General features: G+C 42.3%; 1 protein-coding gene across 1 annotated transcript in view; it reads left to right on the forward strand.

The window, feature by feature from the left end:
- LOC116332912 (collagen alpha-1(XXV) chain) overlaps positions 1 to 13,780 on the forward strand; it is a 153,091-nt gene that overhangs the window by 84,850 nt on the left and 54,461 nt on the right. Inside the window, exon 4 of the mRNA XM_039609768.1 lies at positions 2,730 to 2,737. Coding sequence (XP_039465702.1) covers positions 2,730 to 2,737 — 8 coding nt within the window. The remainder of the gene's footprint in view (positions 1 to 2,729; positions 2,738 to 13,780) is intronic.

A 13,780-nucleotide genomic window follows, 5' to 3' on the forward strand; every position in this document is an offset into this window, starting at 1 on the left:
CGCTCCGCTCACCTTATAGCGGGAAGTGATAATGGAATCTGGAGTGTGTCGGCCTTCTGCGTCGAGAGCACAGAAAACAGAAAACACTTTGGAAAAAAAAGTATTAGCTTTGCAAAAGGAAAGCAGAAAGATAGGGCGAAGCAAAGTCCCCAGCCTTAGTGAGGCAGACTGAAAAAGAACAGCTTTGGTTTTGCAGACTGAGAAGCAAACACTAAAATTTGCACAGGAAGTCAGAGGAATTCAACTGAATCATTGAGATCTGCTTGTTGAGTATTAGTATTTTTACTTCCTGTATTTTCAGTTGAATTAAGGCTCCAGTTTTTTGTTTCGAGATGTGGATCTGCTACACGTTTCTTCCTTCTTTTATTTTTTTCTAATTTGCATATTACCATAGCGATCCTGCACACAGCCTGAAAGCCATTAAATATTTTAAAAATTAATAAATAAAAAAAATAATAATAACAAAATGAGTTTACAGAAAGACAGCAGTCCAATGTTCCGGTTGGCTGCAGATCTGAAATACCGCCAGGCTTTGTTTATGCAGTGCTTAACCTCCCAATAAACATCCACCATGCCAGCATAGTTTAAATGGCACCATTGTGCAGACACATTTTTTTTTGGTCTCTGTTCAGCCAGAGCAAATGCGGAGAATGTGAATTGCTTCCTCTTGACAAATCAATTGGAAACAAGCAAGCAATCATGCCCACTCATGATGCCTGGGCTGGTGAGGTACAGCGGTCTATTAAGAATAGACAATAGGGAACAAATGCAATGACAGGCCCCAACATTCAGAAGAATATTTGCAAACCGAAGCACTGACTGGATTGAAGTATGTTGTCAGGAGACAGATTTAACAAACCGGCGTTTTATCTACATCCTCACGTGCACGAAGCTTTGAATGCTCTCGGTGTAATTGCAGATTATCACGTAGTTTTAGTTCATTTCTGTCATTCTGCTGAATTCCCCCAAATAGGATGTGTTTGACTTGCTTTAAAAAGTAGATTCAGCCTGAATCCCGGAGAAACGCTCAAAACAAACTGCACTGGGGAGAAACTGAAACGATATTTAAGAGACATTATTTATGCGACTGAAGAAATGCAGTCCTTGATGGGCAGGGGCATGCTGAATTCTGCACCGTAAGCCTTCTGCAAATCCAATTTCCCTCTTTTAAGTTCTCAACTCTGGTGGATGTTGAAGGGGAGCATATTTAATTCATGATTCACTTTAACCAAAAGAAACTATGCCGTCGCGAGTTTCCCATAAATTCATGCTGAGGTGTTTTGCAGTTTACTCATCTACAAAGGTAGGAGGAAGATTTCACCCACCACTTGGCTCCGCTGACAGAAAGAACAAATAGGAAAAAGAGACGGTGCTGTTTACCTATGCATTAAAAATGAATGGGATACTTCATTAGGATCTCTTGTTTGTTTACCGCTAACATATGGAAAGGAAAATTGTGGCAGGACAGTTTAGGATGAAGAAGGTTTTGTAGCATTGAGAAGCCACAGGCTCAGACTGTTCTAGCAGGTGGTCAATGCTGGAAAGTGTTAGACGTTTCCTCGCATATTTTTTCCCCCGTTTGAATAATCAGGTCTGTGACTCCCGCGCTCACAAAGAAAAAGGAGGAATTGATGCTTGGATTAGGTGAGCAGTTCCACTTTACAGTGCGGTATCCGACACACGGAAAGGTTGAGCGTTTGTGGATGAAAATGAGTGGAAGTCCCGGTGTGAGAACGGAAAGCGAAACCGAGCCTTGGTGACTTTTACTGTGCATTATAAAAGACATGACACGCTACAGTGTCAGTTAATAGTGCTTTTTGATTTTACTCTGGCCGTCAAGAAGCTGTAACAGTTGTAGACCCTAAAACCTTTAAGGTGCCCGCTATGTTCTTTAAAGGAAATTGTACCTTTTCTTTTCTTAAATCACACTTTTTCCTTTGATTTCTCATAATAGCTGAAAAACTTGTTCCAACTGGGACATGTCAAAAAAAAGACAACAACATAGTGGAGCAGGTTTATTAAAAACTAAGTGGTCCACTGTAACTCAACGATCCATAAAACAACGAGCAGTGAGGCTCAAACACGCGGCTCCTTAAAATCCCCAGCTGTAGGAGCAATTTGCAGTGGTCATGAAGAAGAAGCGTTCAAGGACATAGGACTTGTAAGGAGGAGAGAAAAAAAAATTCAGTGTTAAAGCAGCTGGGTACCTTTTTAATAAGAACCTGAAGACCTAAAATGATTTGCAGGGTTCTGGGGAGCCCTGAAGTGCGCTGGCACCAAGTCCTTTGAGCAGCAGTAATTGGGGAAAAGACGAGTGTCACCTCACAAAGAAAAAAAAGAAGTGTGGGTATTTCTTTAACAAGCACACAACCCCTTGTAGCAGTGAAATCGGAGCCACTCGCAAATGTAAAATGCGATCACCAGGCCTGGTGACTGTTGTTGGCCCAAATGCGGTATGGTAAATAGCTGGGAGCCTTTTGTTCTCTGCTGTAAGGTAGAAAGATTACTGAAAGAGGCCGTCTTTCTCCCATTCCTCATCGTCAGTGAACGCATCGCGGCAAAGATGAAATGTGAAAACGGTTCTATCCAAAAAAATAATTCTCAGCTAGAGGCTGATTTCTGTTCTTAGTAATTCCGGATAAGTGGTTCCAGTGGAATATTGATGATCTGTGTCTGTTTGATCGCTGATTGAAAACATACTAACCAAAGATTTTCCTCTCTCTTTTCAGGACCTCCTGTAAGTATGCCTGCTTCACATCGTTTGTGATGACCCCGTGAAGGTAAAAGCAGAGCAAAAGAGATGCACAGAGGTGCAGACAGCATGCTGCTGTGTAAGGTGTAAGATTACAGGGGAAAAGGCACATGCAGGGGCACGCGACAAGAGCAGGTTGGGATGGTATCTGTGCTGCAAAGAGCAATTTGTGTACAAGAAAAAGAAATGGAAGCAAGAAGAAGAAGGAAATGTTTGATATTTTAGGAAATAAAGAGCCAGGTAAGGTTTATACTTCAGGCTCTCAGGAAATAATCCTGCACATAATCCTCCTTAAAACAATTACACTGGGTTTAAACGCTGATATTAGGCATTGATTAAAGAAACGAGATGTAACGTGTTAATTAAGGAGTTTTGAAGGATGGAGGCTTCACTCAGTTCGCTCCCAGTCTTTCCCCTAACACAAGCTAAACATCTATGCAGATTTAGCTGATGGACATAACTGTGCTATATCATTTCATAATGTACCTTTGATAAGTTGTCTAAGTGCTATTTCTGAAATGCACTTTAAGAACAAAGTAACTTTTTTAAAATGTTTTTTTTTGCTGTTTATGTAAAAGATAACAAATCAAACTTGCTGGCAGAAATTTCAGCAGCTGTCTCGCTGACTTATTAAAATAAACTCTTTATCGCTGGCTTACCCCTATGAGGCGTCCCCGTCATCTGCGCAGCCTGCTTTATAAAATTCTCGCTAGCAGCATCTGTCCCTGCCAGCGCCCTGAACCCGAAGAGATTATCTCACCTCATTACACCGCCGGGCGATCGCAGATTCGCTCGTCTTTCAGATGGAAAACCTCAGAGTTTCCCTAAAGATGAAGAGAGAAGCATACATACATACATAATCGCCGGAGCTTGTGACAGTTTGCAGCAAAAGCAGGTCAAGCGGGTACTCTGTGTGTGTCTGTGCGTGTGTGTGCACATGTGCGTGAGCTCTGTTAAAATTTTTTATATTCCAGAAGGCTGGTGTGATTGAATAGGTATAATAGTGTGTGCCGACTGAGCTGTAAAAACTGTAAGTTAATCCTCCGAGCCTTCTCAGACGCTCGCTCCTGGGGTTCTGGGACATAAGTAAATGCAGGTGGTCTTACTTCTCAGCCCCTCGCGCCAGGCATTAGATCTGACAAATAAAATCATACTGTGATGTGTCGCAACAGTTGATCGGAGTCCAAGAAGCGTCGCTGAAATGTTTGTGCAGTAGGAGAAGTTGGATTTGCCAATAAATGTATGGGATGCTGCTTTATTTAGGCCTTCATTAGGATGGTTCTTTGAGCGAGACAGTAAATCTGCTGTGCATGAGTACCTGACAGTGTTCCAGCTGTGGCCAACAGGTTACCTTCTGATGAAGTCATTTATAGGTAGCACAGCGTGCTCTAAATGTTTGGTAGGGGTCCAGCTTTTATGGCTCCGAGGTAAAAAAAAATGCAGTGATCTAGCAATGACTCACCCACTGCTCACCAAATCTGTTTCTGAAATAAAAAAAGCCCATTCTGGTGTCAGTGATCTCATATGGGTCTTTTTTTTTAATTTGGTATGCCCAACCGGGGGATGGCAGGGGACGCATCGGCGTGAATATTCAGCAGTTCCAGCTATAACTCTGGGAACACTGCGTAAATTGTACACAGACCTCGGAGCCAAACAAACCGACCGCTGCAGAAGTCATTACAGATCTATGTGACTTAATCGTTACTAAGCTACCGATGAACGCACGGGGACCTGTGGTTTGCAGAGACAGAAAGAGAATAGGTCTCCTCAATCAAAAGTCATCAGGGAAGATCTTCTTTGGCGGCTCCTGATTGCCTTCAGATATGGAAAAGCGATTTTCTTTGTTTTGATTTCCTCGTCTTTTTCCAGAGCCCGCGCGCATTCGTCAGCTTTCACGTCGCAGACTCAATTGTCCAGCGACGTGCTGCTGGAGATCTCCTGTTATTCTCCAGACAGACTGGAAAAATGTTCAAATGAGACACCTTACAGATGATTTTCAACTGAGAGTACTTACACGAGGAACGATTTGCCCGTCCTTGCCACCGAAACCCAAAAAAATGTTTCTTTTTCGGTTACCGCACATAAATATTCTCTGGGGTGGCGGCGAGGGGGTGGGGGTTCTGCGAATTGACAGCTCAGGCGAAGTTATCATGTCTTTCCTACTCGGTTTTTTATCTTTTCTCATCTTTCTGTGCCTCTGAAAAAGGCGCTCCGTGTCAAAACATCAACCCCGAGCGCCCGCCACTCCGTGTGCACACCATTTAGTGCCAATCAAGCATAAAACACCATCCCTGAGGCTGCAGTCAAGTACCCACTAACACCCTCCACTGTGTGTATCTGTGTGTGCATGAGTGTTTTTTTTCTCAGCACAAACTGAATGCCATACTAAATTAAAATTATACAGTCAGAGAGAGAAAGTAGCATGCTTTGAAATCTGGTCAGAAAGACGAGGGGAAATATTTGAAAGCGATACAAAAACTGGGAACATCAAACCAACTTCAGCTCATTTAAGCGTGTCTGTGTACCACACTGGAATCCCCGGCCAAGCAGCGCTACAGTGCAGCAACGAGCCCTCGTGTTAGCCATGAGGTAAATAAATCTGGTTGTGTCTGTATTTGACAAGCGGTTTCCACCTCCCCGCTTCATCTGCGCGCAGATTCCAGCGCTGCAGGTTGGAGCTGATCTGTCACAATCTATGAATTATGCAGTCGCGGAGCGGGGATTAGAGGCGGTGTTGGGGTGAAGCAGAGGAGTCCGGGCGCCCTCAACTCTTCATCCTTCATCTGATATGCGCCGCGGCTCCACACCTGTTAATAAAACATCTTCCAGCTGGAGTTTGATCACTTCTGCCCTGCAGAGGAGGTTGTGGAGGAAGCCTTGCATACTCACAAGTCGTGCTCATTTACACTTCTTGCTGCGTTGTGGGGTTCTGTAAGTTTAAAACTAAGCGTCCATTAACAGCCGTAGCATCACAGGAGAGGCCGGGAGCGCAGACAACACACAGGATTTGGCAGGGAAGAGAGTCCCGCCGAGAGCTGAAAGTGGATCTATCTGACATGACAGCGTTTACTTGGACTCATAAGGGCAGCGGTGCTTGAACAAGCCTACTGGCACTGGATGTGACAACATTGAGGGTTTGACCTTTTCGACCGTAGTCCTCTGCTCACGCTGTGCCCATCAGCAGCGCTTGTTTGTCAGTAAACGATGACGTGCAGCTCTCGGGCCAACCGAGTCGCGTACTTTGGCTCGCTGAGCAAGCCGAACACTCACAGGGATGACTGGATGTCGCAACGGTAGCGCTGAAGGAGCGCCGAATGAATGTTAAGCTCGCAGTTTTAGAGAGAGAGAGAAAAAAAAGCTTGACAGCTTTGTGATTGAAAGGAATTTTCCTCCTGCTCACAACATCAAATGATGAGAAATGTAAAAGCAGCCAGTGTGCGGTTCTGATCGAATCAGCAGAAGAAGCGAAAGAAACACTTTTCCAAGTGGAGCCTTGTCCGTCCCTCAACATTTCATGTCCGCAACAAGAATTTTGTGGGTCAGAAATTTGCTTATGTATTGCACATGGAAAACTTTGGCCTGCACGTTTGGCTTTTCATGCTGACAATTTGTGTTAAAGCTGTTTAAATGCCTCCCTCCTCGGGAATGATGAGAGCCTGCGGGAGGGAGGATCTCCTCCGTGTATAATTTGATACCACTTAAACAACGCGCACACACATACGTAAATATATAACCAGTCGCACTATCGGCTTCCTCAGTTCACAGAGTCCCTGCTCCCACAAGAACATCCAAACACATAACAACAAGCATACACACACACACATAACACATTAAAGTCATCTTATGCCGGCTAATTGTGATACACTGTGGATATGGGAACCAGATGCCATTCCCAAGTCAGTTTTCCAGTGTGGTTTTCCTATCCCTGCCTAACCTCTGCGTCCAGATTCCCCCGACGAGCACCAGCCACTTGTGGTCGTTTGTCCCTGCCCATTTTGCTCTGATTACTCACATCTCTGTCCTCCATTAGCTTCCCGCCTTGAAGAAAACTTCCCCTGGGGCCCATGCTCGTATGATTGAAGGTTCCCATGCAGAACTAGCAGATGGAGGTGTACATGTTTTCACTGGATGTCCTTCTGTCTGTTGGAGCTTTATGCACAATCGAACCAGAGTGTGCTGCAGATTCTAACACCAGCGTTTCAGTATAATTGCAATGTCAAAAGGGAACTTTTGCAGTGCAGAGAGCAAATGCTGAGAGCAGCAGTGCTGCATTAGTTTCTTTCCAATCTGCAAAAGAACTCATAGATTTGGAGTAAACTGACTGGTGCTTATAAAGCGCTTTTCTACTTCACTCAAGCACTCAAAGCGCCTCATACGACATGCCTCATTCACACAAGCACTTTTTTCTACATCTAAGTGCTTTCTATCTGACATTCACACTCCAATGGGCGCATCAAGAAGAACTTAGGGTTCAGTGTCTTGCACAAGGATACTTTGAATGACCTGCTCAACCTTTAAAGCTATAGCCATTCCAGAAGTAAAAGATAAATTAGGAATCTGAAGTATAGCAATTTTATCCCAACAACTAAACAAAAACGTTGAATTATTGCTTGAAGTCAGTCGGTTTAAACTTGATTCCGACTTTTCGGTTTCAGTCCAGGTTCAGCCCTTTCGAACGCTTCACTGTGGCCCTCTTCCCACTCACCCCTCCTCACCTGCCCCCTCTTCATCATTCCCCCATCAACACTTGGTGCCCAGAGGATAGCTTCTTAACTTCCTGTGTACACATGTTTATTGATATTGTGCGGCTGTGTGAAAGGAGCGCGCGCCTGTAAAGAAGAGGTTGTAAAAGCGGTAGTTGTTTGCCTGTGCTCTGGGAGATGCCAGTGCTCCAGGGTGAGATGATTGGATCCATGTGGCCGGTAGTTCAGGCTACAGCAACTGCTGGCAGCCCAGTTGGCCCCGCTTCCACAAAAAGAGGATATTAGCTCCGTTTGATGGATTGATTTTTCTGAACCTCGATAAGTTTAACAGGTCACCGCGATGAAAACTAATACAACAGAGTCCAGACAGAGGTTGCACGCACATCTCCGACTTTTTGCATCTCGTCGGATTATGCGGATTGTCTCGCAAGATTGTACAAGCAGCTCGCGGCCAAAACCCACGAGAATCGTTTTGCTCGTGTCAACAACAGCGAAAGCTGTGGACGCGAGCCAGCCCCTCGCCTCGTGCTGCTTTCATCCATCATGTTTTGACTAAATTATATTAGAAGAGGAATGTGAAGAATGGATATTCGGTGTCCTGACTTCTATGTAAGACAGCTCAAAATTAGCCTGACAGAAAAGATGTACTTTTCAGTTTGTGTGCTGCTGCGGCTTGAGCATGGATATTCATAGCGAATGACAGGTTAAACTGCTTACTTACTGATTGCAGGGAAATGAAAAAAGAAATATGTGAAGAATAACAACAAAATTGCATGATTTGTGTATTTAAATCTGTCACTGCATTCCAGATCAGGCCAAGATTTATAAACACCAAAATTAGAGCTATAAAAGGGGACTATTATAGAAACAATGCAAATGAAAGCTTCCTCAGTGGTTGAAACCGTATTATCATCACATTAAAATAAATAATTCCTTTGACATGAAAATGGAACTAAAGAAATCAAATTGACTTATGAATAAATTAAGAGGTCAGCTAATGAGTGTGTAAGTGACACAGGGTCAAAATGTATCAGAACCAGAACACAGAGCACTAACTGGCGCTCTTCCATTAAGGTCAGTGCCCTATTTACTGGTTTTAAGGAACCAGCAGACGGGTCGTCCTTCGCTTTCTCCACCAAGTTTCATGAAAACTGGCTCGACAGGCCTAAGCCGCAGTCGAACAGATGAAAAGCTTTTTGGAGGGAAGTTGCGCAATCTGTTCACTTCTTAGTAATCACCATTGCAGGAGGCGCATATGAAATATACCTCAGTGCCAGAACTGTTTTATTGAACATCATTTACTCTTTCCATCTAATATGAAGTGAAGTCAGTTACATTGTCAGATTTAAATGACAGTGTTCTCCATGTTGCTTGTGGGTTTGGCCTCAGTTCACTTTGCCTTTTTATATTTCCCTGCAGACCTTTCCATATTTCTCTCCCACACTTTTTTTAAAGGTGGCAGGGCTTTCCTCGTGCAGGCCTTTGCAGGAGAGAGTGGTCTTGGTTTGGCTTCGAATGAGAAGCTTGACATGTGTCTGGACAGGAAAAAAAAAAAAAGGAGCTTAATCCTGATCCAGTGGTCCACCATAAACTTGACAATATCATACATACAGGATGTTCTGTTACAAATCATCTCAAGATGGAAATTTGACATAAGTTTGCCCAGCACTGAGCAGCAGATGATGTGAGGCTTACCGTCGGTATGATATGTGTCATTTTCAATAAGTGGATAAGAGCTTCTGCTTTGGGGTGGCTGCATTCATCAGCTCACATATAAAGGACATGTTTAGTGTTTTGGAAGGCCCGCGTGGGGAGTAACCTTGATCGCGGAAGAGATTTTTATGGGAAATAAAATCACACAAAATATGGGAAAAAACCCAAAAAAGTGAATACGGCATAAACAGATGCGGAGGAAAAAAGTAATGCTTTTAGGTGACAAAGAGAAAAGTCTTTCATTGAAGTAAATACATAGATAAAAATTGACTCTGTTTTCTGAATTAAGGATCTTAAAATCCCCAAAGAGCTGTTTCTTCTTCTTGAAAGTTTGATTTTATGAGCAATAATGAAACCTCCTCTAAAACTCTTTGTGAGACACTGTGTTTGAGTAATGTACAATTCAGTGTTTTCTGCTGGATATTGCATTATTTCTCCAGGGTTGTTTGGCTTCAGGATATAAAATGATGCATTCAGGCTGGTTTTATAGTGACGTATCCAAAGTATCTGTATCTCTCTCACTGTTGCAAAGCTTAACCAAAGAAAAACTGCATTAAACTGAGCAGGAGGTTATTACTGCTCATGAAATGAAGCTCTTTTAAGATTTTCATCCAAAAATCCATTTTCTTCCTCTTATCCAGTTCAGTGTCGCAGGGCAGCTGGAGCCTATCCCGACGGTCAAAGGTCAGGCTTTACACCAGTGTTTGGGTTGTTACTCAAGGAAAGCAATTGTATTATATTAATACTACACAATACTAATTAATAATGGATCACATTACTTTATTCACAGGAGAAAGTGATTTGTTACTGTACTGGTTACATTACTTTCTTGTTATTCCGTAAAATGATTTGAAGCATATTTTCTCATAATCACCAGTCAACAAGATAAACCTATACCTACAGTCCCTTACACCTGTCATAATGAGGACACACGTAGGATCTTTCTTTTGGTATTTACGTATGAGCTTTCAGAGTGATCTCCACGGTGGTTCTACTTCAAAAACATGAACAGGTAGAAAAGGAGGCTACAAGTCTGACAAATCATCGCTACTTTGGTTACCTGTTGAAGTTCAGGCTCTGGCTGCTGGGCTGGGGTTAGCATCCACTCAGCTAATGGCGCTCTGGGTTTTTGGCTAGCTTAGCATTAGCATGCTATCTGTGCATATGCTTGCAGCAAACCCAGTGCAGTTACTTTTGTCCTGGATGCACTTTTATCCTTTTGTGCAACAAAAATAGGGTTAATGTCCATATTTCCTTTGTAGACCACCCCGACATTTTCCTCCTGCTGCACGTGAACTAAAATTAGCTGACTGTAGCAGAAAAAAAACATGTTCAACGTTATTTTCTTTTAATTCACATGGCATGTCGATAATTGAAGAACCGTTGTAACACAAGTAACATCATAATTGTAACTGTAATGTAATAACTGAATTTAGTACAACAAAGCATTACATCACTGTGTCACTGAAAAATGTAATGTGATTACAGTAAGCTGTCACCTTGTAACGCGTTACACGTAAATCGGCCACAGACAACCATTCACACCTGTGGCCAATTTGCCATCACCAATTAACCTAACACACTTAACCTTGGACTGTGGAAGGAAGATGGAGAGAATCCACACACAGATCCTAATTAGCAAGCATCAAACACTGGTAGGGCTTTACTGAAAAAAACCTTTTAATTCAGCGTCAACATGCATGCATCTTACATTTTTGATCTATACAAAATCAAAGTGAAGAAAACGCAAACAACATGAAGTGTATTTCAGTGAACTGCTCTTCTGCCAAACCTAATTAGTTTGTTATTTTAAGCTATGCATGCATTCATTTAAGAATTAAGTGCAATCTAGAAGGTGTGGAAAGCACTGTAGAGGGTTAATCGTGTTCAGCAGAGGAACTTGCTAATGAACAGTCATGACCTAAGGAGCACCTGCTTTTGAAACAGAGCCAGAGCAGAAGCAGTAAAATAGATGTGAAAAGCATACACAGGTGCTGATTAGAAAGCTTCCTCGGGGCAGTCTGAAACCACAAAGCTGCAGAGACGGTTTGACAAAGACACACGCTGCAGTTCCACTGTAGTACAGTTTGCTCCTTTGGAAAAAGTCTTTGCAAGAGAGCTGTTTTAATAGTCTCTATAAAAGACCCTTGCTGCACTCGCTTAAACCTTCTGGAAAAGCTCCAGCACGTGTTGTCTCTCCAAGTGATGTGCAAATGATGAAGCGTATAATGAGCAGGTGCACACTGTGTAGCCAAATCATTTCCACATGCTTTATGTCCAGATGGAAGAGTGAAATTACTGTTTGGTGAGATATGGGTGTGCCAAAAGTACCGTTCCACTTCAGCAGAAAAAAGACAAAAAGTCTACCATAAAAAGCTACTGAGTGCAGTTGCCAAGTTGTATTTGACAGTGCTGATTATCAAAAAAGACACAAGCATTTAACCTCCTAAGACCCGAACTCTTCCATGGCATGCATTTTTAATTTCTCTTTGATATTTGGGGATCTTGGGACTGATGAATGTAAAAACAAAGAATTACCAGATTTTTTTTTAACCTAATTTTTGTTTTTAAGAAAAATGAGAGCCACATATGAGGATATTCATTTAAAATTTCGATAGAACAGTTGCAGTATAATGTCCTCGTAAGTGGATATCAGGCCCTTGTAGAGCAAAATTTAAATAACCGTAAATAACCCAAAATGTGTTGTCCACATATGTGAACGCCAGGTCCTAGGAGGTTAAACTCAGTTATAATATCTCATCAGATGCTTGATCTGCCCTTACTTGCAAGGTGTCTTTTGGTGTATGGATGCTAGCTCCCAAGAGATAGCCTGTTTTAGAAGCCTACATAATTAGGTTGGAGTTGCAGGTTTATCAGCATTGACACTGGGGTTTGCATCCCATTGGGATCTTATGTTGTTGACTTGTTTTTACTTGGTTTATTTTTGAATAGCTATTTTTACCCTCACTTAATGAAACCACGCCCCCCAGATAGCTGACCCTCCCCAAGCCTCGTTCTGCAGGGGGGGTTGGTTCCTGTTAAAAGGACGTTTTTCCTTCCCACTTTCACCAAGCGCTTGCTTATAGGGGGGTCTTCTGATTATTGTGGTTTCTCTCTAATATTGTATTGTCCTTACAATATAAAGTGCCTGTGGTGATTTGGCGCAATGAAATTGAACTAAAATTAATTTAAAATACCTTTGATAAGATGTGGAGAATGATCTGGTTTTGGGTTAAAATATGCGCCTTCATAATGTTATAACTTCAATAATGATGTAACAATAAAGAATATTTATTTACACCCCAGGATGACACCAACTGGCCCAACCAGCACCTCCAGCTACATTGTCCTTATTTATTCCCAGTTATCAGAGCTCAACATGGGCTTGATGAAGTTTCATTATGTTGCTCCACATTCTGGATTTATTGTGTTGCTACATCATATAATGCTGCAATTTCCCTTCATTTACACATAATGTGGCGCACAGCAATTCAGCCTGGTAATTATCTGCGCCAACTGCATGTGTTAGTGCCAAGCATCATACGTTAAACGGGCTTTTGTGAAATGATGCAGTGCTTATATTTATATTTCTTTTTCTTCCAGCCATTTGTGTTTGTAGTAATGTCAATAGCCTCCTATTATCCAAAGGCAATTTCCTCAAACAAAAAAAGAAAAAAGAAAAAACAAAGTTTCACCAATTTCCTTTAGCTGCCTTCCTTTTTGAGGAGAACATTGGAAACTTATTTAGCCCCTCTGGAATGCCTCAGCATCATTATAAATGTAAAAGTCACATTTGATTCCAATATGCTGCCTCTTTATTCCTCCCCAGGGAGCTGCAGGCGGAAACATTGTTTTCCTAATATTCCCATTTTGTATTTACAAGTGTGTTGTGCCTCTTTGTACGGCTGGTCAAGGAACAGCAGGAGCACGTCCTCAGATGTTTGTGTCTGGATTACGGCCTGCGCTGAGGCTTGAGGAAGCCTCGTATTTAAATAAATGGGATGATGCACCGCACAAGCTTGATGTGCAGGTTCGCAACCCCTAAAACCAAGGCAAATTAGCCCCTGTGCAGATCCAGTTGGGACTGCACGGACTACTATACATAACTAAAACGTTATGGACAGTTAAATAAGCATCAAAAATAATATCCAAAGGCAGCGAGCAGGGAGAAACCTGGCTACAGCTCTCTTACCTCTCAGCAGTGTGGCAGAAATTGGCTGAGGAAAACTGCTGAATTACCTCTGGAGCATTTCAGTTTTAGACTCTGCTAATGTGTGCCAGCGCAGTGGAAGCCCAAGCCTGCTATTCTGGGTCACTGGTCCATAGACTGAAAGGAACAGCATCCAAACACAGGTTTTATACTAATATCATCAATCTATGGATTAGTGTCAGCATATTTTTGTATTTGGAAACAAACAGCGTTAGAGCAGGATTAACCTGGAATGGTAACCATTACAGATTTTTATGCTTAATGCTAAAACTACAAGTTGTTCCTTTTACCTGAGGACCATTTTGTGGTTTTTAAAGATTCTGATCTGTTCTCATATTCACATTTTATTTATGGCCAGTGAAAGCAAATAGGATTTCTTTTGTAAGTGAAATGCAGATTAAT

This window comes from Oreochromis aureus, linkage group 3, assembly GCF_013358895.1.
Source record: "Oreochromis aureus strain Israel breed Guangdong linkage group 3, ZZ_aureus, whole genome shotgun sequence".
NCBI lineage: Eukaryota > Metazoa > Chordata > Actinopteri > Cichliformes > Cichlidae > Oreochromis > Oreochromis aureus.